At 53.7% G+C, this 16,666-nt stretch overlaps 1 protein-coding gene across 1 annotated transcript; it reads left to right on the top strand.

Annotated features, from left to right (window-relative positions):
* Positions 1-562: 562 nt before the first annotated feature.
* CD300A (CD300a molecule) lies at positions 563-14,829 on the top strand. The gene is given in 9 exon segments (XM_008513177.2): positions 563-739; positions 5,069-5,280; positions 5,282-5,386; positions 5,388-5,418; positions 6,062-6,212; positions 8,266-8,360; positions 11,972-12,009; positions 12,406-12,513; positions 14,103-14,829. Coding segments are annotated over 9 exon segments (936 nt in total). The 5' UTR covers positions 563-678; the 3' UTR covers positions 14,238-14,829.
* Positions 14,830-16,666: the final 1,837 nt, after the last annotated feature.

The raw sequence follows: 16,666 nt of genomic DNA, 5'->3' as shown, positions 1-16,666 counted from the left end.
ACGGGGTAGCAAAGTCTTTATCTGATGCCTTTTCCAATAAGCAAAGTTCCCAGGTTGTAGTCCCCGATCCTTGAGGTCTTCATCTCCTGGGAGCTCACTGTCGAGGGAATTGGTTACCAACTTTTCATTTTTCTAAGTGCCTTAACGAGACCCTGACAATAGTGTAATATGTCCCTCTTAAGTAAAATTTGTTGTTACATTCCTACATTTAATTGCACAGGTCATCCTGTTATTATTTCAAAAGGAGACACCTGACGTTTACCAAAACATGGGGACCACAAGGAAGTAGGAGGAGTTATTGGGCCTGCCTAGAAGGAATGTTGGCCCTGTGGTCTTGGGGGATGTGAGAGAGGGGGAGGCACAGGTCTGGGAGCCGTTGGGGAGGAGGGGGTGGTCCCCTCGCTGGAAATATCCACGGAAACTGTGGCTCACTCAGGGTTAAGTAGAAGTGCACAGACCCGGGGGCCCTGGCCACTGGCAGCTCTGCCTCCCCCCGTGTTTCCATTTTCTGACCAGCTCTAGGAGCAGAATCAAAAAGAAGCTGAACCAGGAAGCAGCGCGGCACAAAGAAAAGCAGAAGCGGGAGCCACAGACACTTGGCCCTCCTCCTTGAGGGGACTGAAACATTGGGTCCAGCTGGGGTCTGGCGCAATTGCAGATGACATCTGTGCTGGAGAGATGACCCAGCAGTCCCGGGCTGTGTGGCTGCCTTTAGCTTTGCTGCTTCTCTGGGTCCCAGGTGAGGGGCTGCCCTGGACTAAAACTCTGCCGGGGGCGGGTCGGTGGGTGGGAGGCGGGGTTTGAGAGACAGGGCCTGCCGCAGGGGAGATGTTACGTGAAGCATCCTGACTTTGGACTCCGTACAGAACTCGGAACGGGGGGCGCTCTGTCCACCAGGTAAGATGGACAGACAGAAGGACCAGAGCCCCGGGAGGGGAAGGGGCGAGGGTCTGTCTCTCCTTCTGCGTCAGCTTGAACTTAGATGAGCCACCGTGGGGCGTGGAGGAGGGGCTTTGTGGGAGAATTATTGCAGGAGGAAAGAGGTTGAGAGGCAGGACGCAGCAGAGTGGGTGGGAGGGTGGCTGCCGCTGAGCGCGCCGAAGGGCCTATGTTTTGACAGGAGGCTCCCTTGAGGGTCACACATCCCAGGCAGGGTGTAGAGGAAGCATGGGGACTGGAGAGCCATGGTCTCAGGGACATGGAGGTGTACGGCCAGGGCAGCTCAGGGGATGGGGGCCTGGGTGCCAGGGGGTCAGTCATGTCCAAGAAAGGGAGATGGGGACAGTGGGGAGAGGAAGGGGGTGAGAAGGAAGCAGAGGGCAGAGAAACTTTCTCCAGGGAGAAGATAAACCCTCCTATTCGTCCATTAGGGGAATTTATCCACCGTGCCTCTCAATAGTGTTCACGGCTCTACCCAGTCAGGTCCTACAGTCTGATTGGGTTTATTCCTAGGATACTTTAAATCTTTTTGGTTGTTTTGCTTATAAATTGCGTGTTTTCTTTGATTCTTTTGCTAACCAATTGTTTATAGGAAAGCTATGGCTTTCTGTGTATTAATTTGGAAACTGGTCATCCTCTCCCCATTCATTTGTCTACTGACTTCTTGGGTTTTCTTGTGTTTTCATGGGATCTGCCCTCACTGAGCTCTCGGTTCCTTTCCCCTGTCTGTCTCTAGTCCCCTGTCTGAACTATTAAGGTGGTGAATTATATTAAGAGATTCGTTCCAGGGCCCGCATGGTGGTGCAGTGGTTAATTTGGCGCACTCTGCTTCGTGCGCCCTGGCTTCGCAGGTTCAGATCCCCAGTGCAGATCTAGCCCCGCTGGTCAAGCCACACTGTGGTGGCATCCCACACAAGATAGAGGAAGATTAGCAAGAGATGTTAGCTCAGCAACAATCTTCCTCACCAAAAAAAAGAGATTTGGCCCAATTTTAGTCTTGATACTAAGCTGACTTCACAAAAAGAATTAGGGAGGTTTTCCTCTTTCTATATTCTCTGCAAATGCTTAAATAAAACTGGAATTGTTTGTTCCTTGAAGGTTTGAGAGAACTAGCTTGTGAAACTGTCTGGGTTTGACTCCTTTTTTTTCTCGAAAGGGAAATAAATCTTTTTTTTTTTTTGCATTTTTCCACCAGTTTTATTGGGGTATAATTAACAAACAACAATTGTGTATGTTTCTGGTGTACACGTGATGTTTTGATATACGTCTACATTGTGACACAATGACCACGTCACCTCACATAGTCAGCGCTGGGAAAGGACTGTCTGATATCACTCATCGTTATTGGTCTACGTTAAAAACTCTATTCTGGGCCAAGATTGGCAACTTATATTTTCCTAGAAAATCATGAGTTTCATCTAAGTTTACAGGCTCATTTGTAGAGACTTGAAAATTATCCTGGTTGTTTTTCTCTTTAATCGTGTGGGTGTAGCTTCTCCCTTTTTCTTGATTTGGCCACCCACCAGAATGTCTGTTTTATTGTCTGTCTCTCCCAGAAGAAAAATCAGTTTTTTAATGTACGTACTAATTCCGCTGTTCTTCTGTTTCCTAATTCGCCGATTCCTGCCTTGGCTTTACTCTTTCTTTCCTCCTGGGTTGGGTGTGTACGCACCTGTTCCTCTCCTGACTCCTTGAGTTGGGGATTGGTTCCTTTATCTGGGATTCAGTGGGCTGAGACTTTGTGATCCTAAAGGAAAATGTTAGGACAACAGAGGCACATCCTGGTAGAAGATGTTTGGAAACAGTGAGGCCCCCGGCCACGGCCTGGGTGGTCTCCGGTCTCCTGTGTTTCTGGCCAGCAGGGCTGATAGGTGTTGGACCCGTGAAGGCAGAGAGGAGCAAAATGGGGAGGGTTGTACGTAAGTGTTATCGTTCCAGGTCAGTGGGGGGAGTAAGCTGAAGGTTTTCTGACCCTCCCCCCACCCCCATCTCTAAGTTATAATGTCACCTTCACAGGTGCAGAATCTTTTGGCAGAAATGGTGACATTTTTTCACCCAAGATTTCAGTTGTGGGATGTCCTCAAAAGGGTGGTTTATTTTTGTTGTTGCTAAGAGGAGAAAAGTGAGTCAGGAGAGAGAGACAGAGAGAGAGATGGAAAAACAGAAAGAGAAAGAGAAAGAAGCAGAGAGAGAGAGACAGAGGGAGACGGACAGACAGACACCGGGAGAGAGAGAGAGAAAGAGAGAGAAAAAGAGACAGAGAAAAGGACAGAGAGACAGAGAGAAACAGAGAGAGAGACAGACAGACAGACAGAGAGAGAGACAGAGAGAGCACGTAAAGGGAAGTGACACTGGAGACAGACAGGAAGGGTGGTCTGGGTGGGCGTGATGGGGTCGCCCAGATCAGGGAAGGGAGCCAAGACCCGGGCAGAGAAGGATAATTCACAGCTGAGGAGAGGGAGGGAATTACGTTAGGACGTGGGGACCAACAACAGCATCTGGAGTGAAGGAAGGCTGGAACAGACATTTAGGTATTAAGTGTTTGAGATGTGTCAATTGTAGTGGTTTATATTTTTCTAGAAAATCACAATTCATCCAGCTTCACACATTTCCCTGGAGAGAATTTCTGCAAAGTACCATCTCAATTCTTTCCATTTTCTCTGTATCTGTGGTTATTTTCTCTTTTCATTTCTGAATTTGGCTAGACAGAGGGCTATCTACTTTTATTAGATTGAATCTTATAAAATTCCTGTTTTCTTGGTCAAAAATAGTTGAATATCAGCAATTTCATATGGTTTAACCGAATGTTATTTGCCAGGCATTTTACACCCATTATTTCATTCAATGCCCCCAAATACCATGTGAGGCCTATAAATTATCACGACTTTACAGATGAGGCATCCGAAGTTTAGAGAGGTTGTGTAACGTGTCTCAGAACACACAGCTGATGTGTAATAGCACTGAGGCATAAACCCAGCTTCTTCTGATGTCCTTTCCACTTCGCCTTGGCAATTGCTAGTGATCTCAGTAACACGTGTGGCAGGCTTGGGGAGGCCTTGTCTGCAGGACATCTGAACGCTCAGGCCAGGAGAGGAGGTCTTGTTGGGCCCCTGGGAGAGGGACTGATGGGAGCTTGTGGCCAGCTTTGGGCAGCTGTGGACATAGAGCCTGGATGGGGTAGAGGAGGGGCTCACGATGAAGTATTTATTGAGGGCCTACTACGCACCAGGCACTTGTGGACACGGAAGATACGAGAAGGAGGCCCCTGCCCTCCTGGAGCCACATTTGAGAGGTCTCAGAGTCTTCAAGTGAAGGATTTAAGAACCTGGAAAAGCAAGTAAAATTAAGGAGTCCTAACTCTAGGAAAAGAGAGCCAGCCACAGCTCCCCCACATGCCAATTTGGGGGCCTGACCACAGAATCATGAGGGCGGCAAGGGGCTGTGCGCACAGCGCCCGGGGCAGTGTGTCCTCCGCTTGGTGGCCAATGTCAGCTTCACGCTCACCTTTCTCTCCCAGTTCCTCCTCTGAGGACGTTTGGGAAAATGCAGACATAAATCTTGGAAATAAAGAACGACCTTCCTTGAAAATTAAGGCTACAGGAGCTGGGCAAACGGAAGTAAGACCCGGGAAGAAATGAGGCCTGTTATCAGTCAACTTTTTGTGTGTGGGAATGACTTTTTATCCACAAAATTTACTAAGCGTGTCCAGTGTTTTTGTGAACTCGTGGCAGCCCTCTTTCTGCCCTGTTCGTACCCCCTTGGTGGGACAGACAGTTTGTGAGCCGTTCCTCACAATCCTGAGATGCTCAGGGCTTGGGGGGGGGGGGCCGTGGGGGAGGGGAGAGTAGGGTGCTTGGGGGCGAGTTCTTATGGTCCGGGCAAGCGTGGACGTGGGAGGGCTCAGTGAGGGGCGGGAAGAGCAGCAGGAAGGGAGGTTGGGGTCTGGAGGGAGGGGCTGCTGTGGTCAAAGTCTTGGGGGTGACAGACAGGAAGGGGAGGGCACTCAAGGTGTGATCTGGCTGATGGGGGCAGTGATGTGAGATGGGGGGATTTTGAGAGGGGTGACCCCCAGGGTGCCCCAGACCCAGGCGCATCTGTTGAGGAGCTGGGACTCGCCTGTATTTTCCAGGCTCTCTGTCTCTGAGTGGCCCCAGAACTGTGACCGGCACCGTGGGGGGATCCCTGAGTGTGCAGTGTCGGTATGACAAGGAATACAGAGAACATAAAAAATACTGGTGCCGAAACTCAAAGTGGCCACCGTGGAGGAAGAAGTTTGTGAAGACCACAGAGTCAAAGAGAGAAGTGAGCAGTGGCCGCGTGTCCATCAGGGACCACCCCGCAAAACCTCACCTTCACCGTGACCTTGGAGAACCTCACAGAGGCTGACACGGGATCGTACTGGTGTGGGATCGATACACCATGGCTTGAAAGAGTTTTACGTGAGCCTCACCTTCGAGGTTAAGGTGTCTGTGGTGCCAGGTGAGCCATACGCACTCACTCCCCTCCTACCAGCAGCAGGGCCACCTGAAGAGGCTCAGGTGGGAATAGCCGAGGCAGCAATCAGATCAGAGACTTGGAGCAAACTATGAGTGTGTGTGTGAGTGTGTGTGTGAGTGTGTGAGAGAGAGAGGAAGGGAGTGAATGAGCCCTGATGCCTGCTGCAGGAGCTGCACCTCCGCTCTGTCTGAGGGATGGGAAGGTGCTTCTCGGGCAAGGGGAGCCAGAGAGCGCAGAGCTGGGAGAGGAGAGAGGAGGGTGCTGTGGGTCAGCCCCACAGAAGCCGGAGCTGCCGGGGCAGGTGGAGAACTGCAGTGTAGACAGACGTCTCTGGCAGGCAGCATGTGGCTGTGGCGGGAGGGGGAGACTGGGGGGCTGAGGTGACTCAGGGGCCCTCTGGAGGGCCCTGACCTCCACGGCAGGGTGGCATCAGGACTGTTGGGGGTGGTACCAGTGTCCTGTCTGGATATGCTCCCTTGGCCCAGGAGGGTCCTGGGGAGACTTTGGGCCCAGGGTCCTCCATCCTGCTCTTTCCTGAGTGAGCATTTTGTGTGAAATCAAACTAAAATGGATTGGCGAGAGCCAGAAGAGAGATCCCTGGCTCTGACTTGTGTTTCTGCAGCAGCCCCAACATCAGCCCCAAAGTCGGCGCCAACGTCAGCCCCAACTACAAGTATCTCCGTAACCACAACCTCGACCATCACAACCCCGGCCACCGTGAGCGCCACCCTCAACGGGAGCAGCCAGGAGGGACTGCAGCAGAACCAGGGCTGGGGGTAAGGCATCCTAGTCCCCGTGTCCTGGAGGGGCCCCCTCCTCGGGAGGAGATCAGGGCGGGCACCTCCTCCCTGCGCCAGGTGGAGGCCTCTGGTTTGCTTTGGGCCAGGCCCAGGCTGGAAGCGCAGTGTCCGTCTCTTAGCCTGGGTTATTGAGGCCATGCTGGACCTGCCCTGGGCTCCGAGAGAGGGCTCAGCCGGGCAGAAGCTGGGGGTGGACGGAAGGAAAGTAACAGTTAGTGAAGCTGATGACGTCCTACCAGGCGTGTGCTCAGGGCCTTACCTGAGAGTTCTCATTTGGTCCCGGCTGCAACCCTGTGCCGTCACCACTGTCATTTTACAGATGAGTGAACCGAGCTTGGAAAGGTTAAGTGATTTTCCAGGTAGTGTAGCTACGAGAGGCAGGCTGGGCTTCCAGCCCAGCTTTATGTGATTCCCAAGTCTTAGGTTCTTCCTTCTAAACTCGTGATTCTTGAGCTTTATGGGTCACAAAACCCCAGGAGAATCTGACATTTGTACACCCTTTTCCTAGAAAAATACACGCAGTCACAAACCATTTCCGGGATTCACCGACTCCCTGTTCTGACCCCACCTGGTTCCGGCACTGACCACCCGGGGTTAGCTCGGACCCCATAGGTGAAGGGCTCAGGCCCACAGACTGCCTGACTCCAGATGCCAGAGCACTTTGGGGATCCCCAGGCCACCACATTTCTGACCAGTTGGCTACAAATTTGCGGGTTCCCATGATCCCTTGGGTTTGGTAATTGTTTGGATAACTCAGAACGCAGGAAAGTGCCAAACTTAGAATTACAGTCTTATCATAAAGGATAAAGGTCATGACCAGCCAAGTGAAGGGACGCGTAGGGTAAGGTCTGGGAGGGTCCTGAGCGCAGAGCTTCCGTGCCCTCTCCCGGGGGAGTCAGGAGACAGCACCCTCCTGGGACATTGTGTTCACCCAGCAGGAAGCTCCCCCAAGCTTCGGTGTCCAGAGGTTTTTTGGATTTCCTTATGCAGGCATGGTTGATTGAATCATTGGCCATGTGGTTGAACTCGGTCTCCAGCCCCCTCCACTTCCTGAAGGTCACGCTGCCTCAGGACCCCAAATCTCTGACCACATGGTTGGCCCCCATCCTGAGTCATCTCATCTCTTAGCATAAACTCGGTTGTGATCATCAGAACACATGAATAACAAAGACACTCCTTTACTAGAGAAAATCCTAGGATTTAGGGCCTCCCTCCCAGGAGCCAGGTGCAAAGGCCAGTCAGATTTTTTATCATATGTTGCCCCAAAAGCCCATCCACTGGCTTCTGACCAACCTGAGTGACAATCTTAATATCAGAGAAGGTGAAACTCAGGCCCCAAACATGCCACTTCCAGAAGCGGCCTGCAGATACACACGTGCGGGTCAGAGCTAGGTTTTGTGGGGCCTGAAGCCTGTGCAATTTAGGGGGGGGGGGGCACCTTTAAGGAAAAGACCAGAATGTTATGAATGAAAACTAGGCATGAAAGAAGCGGCCTGAGCAACTGAGGGGTCCGAAACCTAAGCCATGTCAGCTTCCCAGTGAATCTGCTGTTTCTCGTCCAAGTGTGGAGTGGTGGAGCTACACGGGGAAGTTTTGCAGCAAAATTTGTAATTGCAAAAGACTCAGGGGGATGCCCATTAAAAAGGAAGAGTTCAATAAGTTATGATCCCTTCATGCAATGGAATACTATGCAGCTGTAAAAAAGGGCGAGGGACTTCTTTATGCACTGACGTGGAAAGATCTCCAAGATGGACTGTTAAGTAAAAAACTAGTGTTTATGCTGTGCCTCCTTTGTGTGAAAAAAGGGGGAAAATGATGTACATTCATATTTCCTTGGATCTGAATAAAGAGCTTCTAGAAGGTTCTTAAGTATACTGCGTATGTGTATCTGTGGTAAATTGGGTAGATGGGGATGTGTAGAAAGGAGACTTTATACTGTCTGCTTCTTTAATGTGGCCTTATCTTTGAAACAAAGGAGGGAAGGCAGGACGCCCTGCCCCACCTACCCCATCCTGTGTCTTCCCTCCAGGCTCCAAGTGCTGCTCTCTCTGTTGGCAGTTCTGCTGCTTCTGTTGGCGGGGACCTCACTGCTGGCCTGGAGGATGGTTCAGAGACGGGCCAAAGGTGAGTTAGCTCCCTGTTTCCCCCCGGCCCCCCAGGACGGACAGGCCCTGACCACACCCTCCGGTCTTTGAGGCCCTGTGTCCTTGTTCCCCAGGATGGGCATTGAAGGCACACCCTCAGACCATATATCCTGGGTGACCCCAGAGGGAAGACCCCAGAGGAGGGGTCCCTGGTAGGGCGGATACAGGCTGTGGGAGCCGGCTCCCTAGAAGGAGCCCTTCCCCATGGTGGGGCCTGGGGTGGATGCCCGTGAAGCAGTGCCCCTCTTCTGTTTAAAACCGTTCCATGACCTCCCACACCCTCAAAAGTCCAGGCCCCTAAGGACACTCAAGACCCTCCACAATCTGGCCCTGCCCACCCCTCCTGCCCATGACACCAGCCGTTCCCAACTTCTTGTCACTTGGCAAGAGCCGTGACCTCAGTCTCCCCTTCTGTGGCTGCTCTGGGCACCCTGTTTCCTGGGCTCACTGCTGGTGGGACCCGAGGGCTGCCCTCAGACTTCCTTTCCTCTGGGACCTTTTCCTGGCCCCCCACAGAGTAGCTTGGGGGCTCCTCCTGGGTGTACCCCATGGCCCTTTTCACACCGGATTGCCACCGCCTGCTTCCTTGCCTGCCTCCCCACAGCCCTGCAACTCCTCGAGATCAGGGACCATGAGTGGAGAAGGCGCACAGTCAGTATTTGTTGAATTAATGTGTTAATTACTGTCTCCACCTGCAACGGGCACCCCAAGGAGCTCCAGGCGTCCTGTGGTCCAGGCGCTCCCCTCCGAGCTCAGAGTAAAACGGAGAGCTCGTATGGTGCGCCCAGCACCCTGTCTGGCACTCAGTAAATAGGAGCTCCATAAACACTGATGAGCGAATTAAATAAATAGAAGGACAGAGGAGCGCGTGGAGTCGTGGCCTTCTTGTCGCTGGCTGGAGGCCCAGCTGTGAGCTGTCAGGGAGCGGATTTCTGCCTGAGATGGAGTGAGAGCCTTATGTTTCACCCTGTGCTAAGAGTTCTTGATTCCAAGAGCAGAGGGTCCTCAGGGGGATGTTTGTCCATTTTCCAAAGGCTACAGTGAGATGGGGGTGGGGGGAGATAGGGCTGCTCCCCCCACAGCTGCATCGCTCACGGGAGCCAGTGATGCTGGGGGCCGGGCCGGGGGGACAACGGCCTTACTCTCACCTCCAGCCCACCATGGGGCCCAGCCTCTGCCCCCAGCACGGCTCAGACCTTCGTAGAGAGATCAGCTTCAGCACATCTGTGATTGACAGGTGGAGGGAAACCACTTCCCCTTCCCCACGGCCCTTCCCGGATCACTTCTGGGCATGCTCCTTCTCCACCTCGGCCGCGTGGACGCTGCTGACCACAGGGGGATTTTCCCAGCCCGGATTGCCTCAGATCTGTGGGCCCCAAAGTTCTCCGTGGTGCCCTTTCACCTAGAAAGCCTCCCCTTATAAAAAGGGGATATGCAATTGCTGTAGAAAATTCGAAAAAGAAGGAGGAAGTGAATTCCCTGTAATATATGAACTCCTGCTCCCCAGAAAGAACCAACCACTGATGTTTGAGATGCGAACTTCCGGTCTTTTTCTGATGCAGATATGATTTCTTAGAACGTTTGCTTCATACCATCATGCCTCTTTTAAGCCTGTTCTTTTTTGTGCTTAACATATTGTATGACTTTCCCTGCTGTTAAATGCTCTTCTAAAAGCCCCTGATGGCAGAGTTCACTGGCGTGGGGTTACCACGTTTAACTGATGCTCTGTGACAGGAGGAAGGCTTTCTGTCCAAAAACTCTGGCTCTCCCGCCCCAGCGTTGTAAGTCTCAGATCCTGCATCTTGACCGCCTCCTCTCACCCCAGCCTGACACCCGCCCTTCACACCTGCTCACAGCTCTTCCCCTCAGCCCACTCACTCCCTCGCTCACACAGCAAGGCTGTCCTGAGCACCTACTGTGCGCCAGGCCCTGGGACCAGAGTAGACTTGGTCCCACCTTCAGTCCAGTTTCCCATCCAGCTGGCTACCGCCGAACTTTCTCAATGCCGGGTTCCTCCCCTGGCGGTGGACTCCCGTCTCTTCCCCACCAGCCTCGTTCCTCCTTCTCATCAGAGCAGCCGTCCGGGCCGAGGAGAGGGAGGGTGGCCTGGAGCCTGCATGCGGCATTTGGAACAGGATGTGTTCCCACCTCAGAGCATCCGGTGGCATGTTCTGCTAAGTCAACTGATAGGGCTCAGTCCACACTTCTGTCATATGTGGACTTGTGTCTCCTGACTATGGTATCTCACTTTTGACTTTGGGGTTCCTTGAGGGGTGAGCAATGTCTCTCCCTGTGGCATCTAGTGCAGTGGACTCTGGGGTTGCCCGGCCACACACCTACACCAAGGGTGTGTGCATCGCCCGCTGCCCACCTGCTCCTGGGGCCCTGGGTTGGAAGGGCCAGGGGTGCACAGAGCGGTGCTCGGAGCCGGGACTCCTGCAGGGCAGCGCTGCAGGTGCCAGAAGCAAGGGGCTGTGCGGCCTGAGCTGTGACCCTCAGAACGACAGGGCCTCCTGTCCGCGAGGGACAGACCCCCAGGCAAGGGGTGGGAACAGATAACCCTGGTGACTTCTCATGGATGGTGCCATGCTAGGTCTCTGCAAGGACAGGTTCTTATTTTTCTTTTTCAACTTCTTTAGGGCTTGTTAAAACACAAATTGCTGAACTCCATCCCCAGCATTTCTGATTCCATACATCTGGGATTGGGCCTACAGATCTACACTTTTTTTCTTTTTTGTAAGATTGGCACTGAGCTAACACCTGTTGCCAATCTTCCTCTACTTCTTTTTTGAGGAAGATTAGCCCTGAGCTAACATCCATGCCCATCTTCCTCTATTTTATGTGGAACACCTGCCACAGCATGGCTTGACCCGAAGTGCATATGTCCACCCCCCCGGATCCAAACCAGGGAACCCCAGCCTGCTGAAGCGGAATGTGTGAACTTAATTTCTGTGCCACCAGGCTGGCCCCCAATCTAACTCTACTTTGTGTGTGGGACGCCGTCACAGCCTGGCTTGATGAGTGGTGTTTAGGTCCACGCCTGGGATCTGAACCTGCAAACCCTGGGCCACTGAAGGAGAGCGCACGAACTTAACCACTACACCGCCGGGCCAGTCCCTACATTTTTTTTATTGTGGCCAAAAGCACCTAAAATTTGCCCTCTTAAGCATTCTTAAGCTTAGCGTTCAGTAGTGTCAAGTATATTCACATTGTTGTGAAGGAGCTCTCCAGAACTTTTTCTTCTCGCCGTCAGGTCTTCCTAAATGGGAGTCTTTCCTTTCTGTCTTCTCCCACCTGGAGACATTTTCATGAGTGGCTGTTTCGAGAACTAGCTTTCTTCAGCCCCTCTCCCCAAGCTGGAGCCATCCTGCTTGTTGGATTATTCACTCGCTCACTCATTCATTCATGTCCTCATTCACTAATTCACCCATTTAACAAACCCTTGAGACCCTGCCGTGCTGCGGACCTGAATGAAAGGTCCTCAGGGCTGAAATCTCTAGGGAAAGGGTCTTTCTCCAGACAAGTAGAAGGGATCCCATCCCTGCCTTTATTCTGGGACTCAACCTCCTTACTCTCCTGTTGTATCTTTAGCTGGCGAGACTCCAGAGCCAGCCCAGACCCCCAGTCAGGTAAGAAGAGCTGCAGCAGGAGGTGTGTCGGGGCGGCTGGGGGAGCACAGAGATGTTGGGGGTTGGATATTCCCATCAGCCAGTGGAGGTCTGCATGGGTCATCAATGCGTGGAGAGGGGTGCTCACCCAGAGTGGGAAGAATGACCCCTGGGAGATCTGGTCCCTGGGTCTTGTTGAGAGCCATGGCCAGTCTGTCCCCTCCCCCAAGGGAAAGTGGAATGAGAGAGGGTTCTCCCAGCCTGGCCACTGACCTGGGGAGCATTCAAATACTGCCCAGAGTGGGAGATGGGGGAGGCAGGGTGGCAAGGCTGCAGAGAGGCAGAGGCCCCTCTGGGCTGGACCACAGAGGGGCTCCACGGACAGCTGCCGAGCCCCCGCACATCCTGCCCCCTCAGGCTGCCCCACAGAGTGAGCCCTGCTATGAGAATCTGGAGCTGCAGATGTGTCCCCTTCGGGAAGAGCCCATGAGGCCAAGGCAGCCGGAGGTGGTGTACAGCACGTTGGTGAGTACCAGAGCCCAGCTCCCAGCATGGGAGGATCTTAAGGTGGCGGCAGGCAGAGAGGGAAGTGAGGGGCTGGCTTGGTGGTCTTGTGCCTCTGCAGGACAGGGCCACACAGAAAATGGGGCAAGTGAAGATTTTGTCAGAGCAGACATCCTTAGAAGGGCTTGGTGTCATTGTGGCTGGGGGGTGGGAGATGAAGGGGCTATTGGGCTAGCCAGGGAATATGGTCCTGATAGTCAATAAAGTACAGCATTTATTAAGCACCTACTGTATACTATACACCCAATGTTAGAGCCTGTGATTTCTCACCATTTTGGTCTCAACATCTCTTTGCTATCAACTCTGCTTTTCAGGTTTTTATCAAAGACATCTTGTAGGTCGTCCCATAGGTGCAGCCACTGTAAAGTGGAATAATGGAAGAGGCTGCCCCCAGTGTCGAGACCCATTAGTGGAAGAGTTCAGGCAGAGGCCGGGGGAGTGGTGGAGAAGACAGGGGAGAGATTTAAGCATCAGACAGGGAGCTGCATGGGGAGACTTCCAAGGCCCCCCTGGTCTGTGAGCCAATTGAGCCATCTCAGATACGTTATGTGATGCCATCGAGGGCTGGTGTCAGGGTGACAGGTCACCAGAGCTGCTGTCTGTCTGGAAAAGGGACCCAACTCCCTGGGATATGTCCATCCTGGCATCATTCTCCTGGGCTCCTTCTCCTGCACCATGTGGCGGAATGCGGGATCCCTTCTGGGTCCCCAGGAGGCCCTGCCCCTGCCCAACCTCAGGCCACCGTGTGTGTGAGGATGAGGTGTGGCCTGGGAGCCCAGGGGCCTGGTGCCATTCACCAGGGCCTCTGAGCAGCTGGTACAGCCTGGTGACACTCTAAGGGCTCCTGGCCAAGTGTCTGAAGGTTCCCTGCGAAGGACTAACTGGATTCCTTCCTCATGTGACACTTGCTCATGTCCACACAGCCGTGTGGCCCTGGGACTAGCAATGGCTTGGTTTTCTAGCTTGGTGACTCATGGTCTCAGAGTGATTTGTGGCCTGGTCCTTCTCTTCTGCCTGCCCCCATGGTCCAAGTCAGGCCTTGTGTCCACAGCTCAGTGAGTTAGTCACAGAGCGTCAGAGCCAACGCAGGAGCCCCTGGGCCGGTCTGGGCTCTACCTGGAGGGCCACCAGTGCTCTGCAGACTTCTCTGAGGCCTCAAAAGGGACCCATGGGCTGCTTCGTTCCCAGGACATTTCCTCAAGAGGAGCACAGAGGCTGTGTTGGGGGAGCCTCACCAATTCCTGTAAACCTCTAGGGGCCTCAGTCTCCTCTTTGCAGAGTAGAACACCCTGGGTCAGGCCCAGGACCCAGGAGAGGCCCTGGCTGTGATGCCTGGACCTTTGTGCCATGACTTGACCAGGTCAGGTGGAGCAGGTGGGTGGACAGGGTCTCAGAGCCCAGTCTTTGTGAGAGAAAGAGGCCAGGACAGTGGGGAAGGCTGGAGTTCCCCCAGTGGAGCCTCTCCAAGACCCGTTGGGGGTCCCCCTCTCCATGCTAAGCTGGGCGTCCGTCTTTCCTCTGCCTCTCCTGAGCCTCCGGTCTCTCTGCAGGCAACCTCGGGGGGAGAGCTTCACTACAGCTCCGTGGTGTTTGACGGCCGGAGTCGGGGTTCCGAGGCCCATAGGATTCCCTGCCAGAGGTCGCCGGAGAAGGAGCCAGAGTACAGCGTGATTAAGAAGAGATAAGCCTGCGTCTCCGGCCTCGCCGTCTGGAGGTCTCTGTGGGCCACATGGCCTGCCCCCTCCACCCTCACCCACGCCCCCTTCAGCCTGCCCTCCTCAGTGGTGACCCACAAGGCCTCTGGGCTCCCTCGGGCTGTCCCTCTTGCACCATCAGCCCAACTGGCTTCATTGAGGACGAGCGAGAGGGGACGGGGTTCCAGAGGGGCCTGTGGGAAACCCTCCCACCGTGTTGTTGCATCTTTCCTCGCTTTCTTTGGTTCCTTCCAGCTCGGTGCGTGCAGGACAGGAGCCCAGTCCCTCACGGCTCCAGGAAAAGATGTGGCTCGTGCAGGATGGTACCTAGGAATAGCTCTGTAAACCCCAGCCCCGTGGAAGTGTCTGGGATCGCTGGGGAGTGGACAGCCGGGAGAGAGCCAGGAGAAGGCAGAGGCACTGAAGAAAGGTCCCCCTCACCTCACAGACAAGGACACTGAGTCCAGAGAGGAGAGGTTTATCTGTGGCTCCAGAGCCAGCAGTGGGCAGCGTCCTCGGTTCCTCTGGACTCTTAGATAGTTTATTTTTAATATGAGATACAATAAAGTTTAAAATACCTTGAGAGAGGAAAAAGTTATTTAAACAATGCCTGCTATGCATGTGCAACCCTGTATTAAGGAAAGTTCCTGGCTTTGATCCCAAATGAGCACAGAGAAGTTTGGAGGATCCGAGGGGTTGGGGACATCCTGAGGGACATTGCCATTGGGTGGGAGAGGGACAGTCACAGCTGATGGTCTCCACGCTGCAGAGCGCGGCAGAGTTTGCTCGTCTGGAGATTTTAAACTCTGCCGACAGTCCGACTCTCTCCGAACCCGCCTCCCGCCCTCTCGCTGTGCGGAATCTCAAGGATCCTCCTTCAACTCTTCACAATGTTTTCACCTGTTTTAAGTAAATGACAGTCAAAAACAAGGGCTGGATTTCACTTAAGTCGAGGGTTTTTGACCACTGACATTACAACCCAACTGTGCCTTTTGAGTAATTTTCTCTGAAATGTGGGCCCATCGCTTTCAGAAGATTCTTCACGGGGTAAATGGCCATCAGAGGGTGGAGAGGCACTGCTCTGGCTGGTGTCTCCTTTTGATTTTTAATTATTTGTGTGTGTGTGTGTGTGTGTGTGTGTGTGTATGTGCATGTGAGTCATTCCAAACACTTCCTCTCTCTTTTTGCTAATGTTCTGAGGTGCAAAGGGGAAACACACACACACACACAGAGCACGGCCTCGCTGTGTGTGGACAGGGCCCAGAGAGGCCGAGCGTCATCAGCAGGCCAGTGGGTGCAGTTCCCAGAGCCCCGGGATGCTCTCAGCTCGCCCTAGGTTCCTTCTGCCTGAAGGGAGCAGTGGGCAGCGTCTTCTCTATTCATCTACCCCCAACATGAGCAGCTGGGGCTCCATTCCCCTGAGGAGGAAGTGGGGAGCTGCGACCAAAAATGACGAACTGAGAGTCGGGCCCCAAAGCAGTGTAGGCAAAAATTCGGTGCACTCTGGGTGACCAAACCCAGGCTGGATGGTAGTGGGGAGGTGACGGGAGGTGTGGCGGGGGCTTCCCGGTGTGGTCTGAGTCACTTTTGGCTTTGGAGATGGAGGATGGGGCCATGAGCCGAGGAATGCGTGCAGCATCTAGAAACCGAAAAATGCAAGGAAATTGATTCTCTTCTGGAGCCTCCAGAGGGAACACAGCCCAGCTGACACCCTCACTTGTAGGAATTTTGACCTCCAGAACTGCACGATAATAAATTTGTGTTGTTTTAAGCCTCTCATTGGGTGGTAACTTGCAGCAATAGAAAACGAACACATACGGCTCTTGTAGCTTGAAGGCCTCAGTCACCGGCCAACACGCCCCGCTAGAGATTGTGTCCCACGAGTGGTGCTGGCGAGACCCCTGAGGCATAGGGTGGGGACAGAAATTGGCGCTGGGAGGGTGGGCTGGTGGGTGTGTGCTTCGGCGACAGGGAGGAAAACAAGCCTCCAGAGAGAAGCAAAGAGACCCCATGAGGATTTAAATTCTGTCCTTTCCCTGGAGCTCTGGCGACAATCACACAGAGGATCCAGTTTTTATGTTTCTCCAATGTTCTGATTCCGCCCAGTTATCTCCAACTCTTCAGTGAAGTCTGCCGCACGTGTGCAGACCTGGGTTGGTGCGGTCGTGGGAATTAAGAGGCAGGCGGGTCGGGGAAGCGTGGCCTCGTCCGCATCTCCCCGTGGTCCCTGAATCCACCGGGCAGCAGTGGCAGCCTTATGTCAGGGGGACAGACAGCCCGGGAGCTGCAGGAGGTGGCCAGGGAGGGAGGCGAGGGTGAGACTGTTGAAAGGGTTGATGTGAGATGAGCCGCCTTCGCCCTAAGTCTAGGGGAGTCTGGGGGCCCTGGGGGTGGCAGTGCTGACGCAGGTCACAGGCGAA

The sequence above is a fragment of the Equus przewalskii genome, chromosome 10 (assembly GCF_037783145.1).
Source record: "Equus przewalskii isolate Varuska chromosome 10, EquPr2, whole genome shotgun sequence".
Taxonomy (NCBI): Eukaryota; Metazoa; Chordata; class Mammalia; order Perissodactyla; family Equidae; genus Equus; species Equus przewalskii.
The sequence above is the reverse complement of the archived record's forward strand: the minus strand, read 5'-3'. Positions and strand labels throughout refer to the sequence as shown.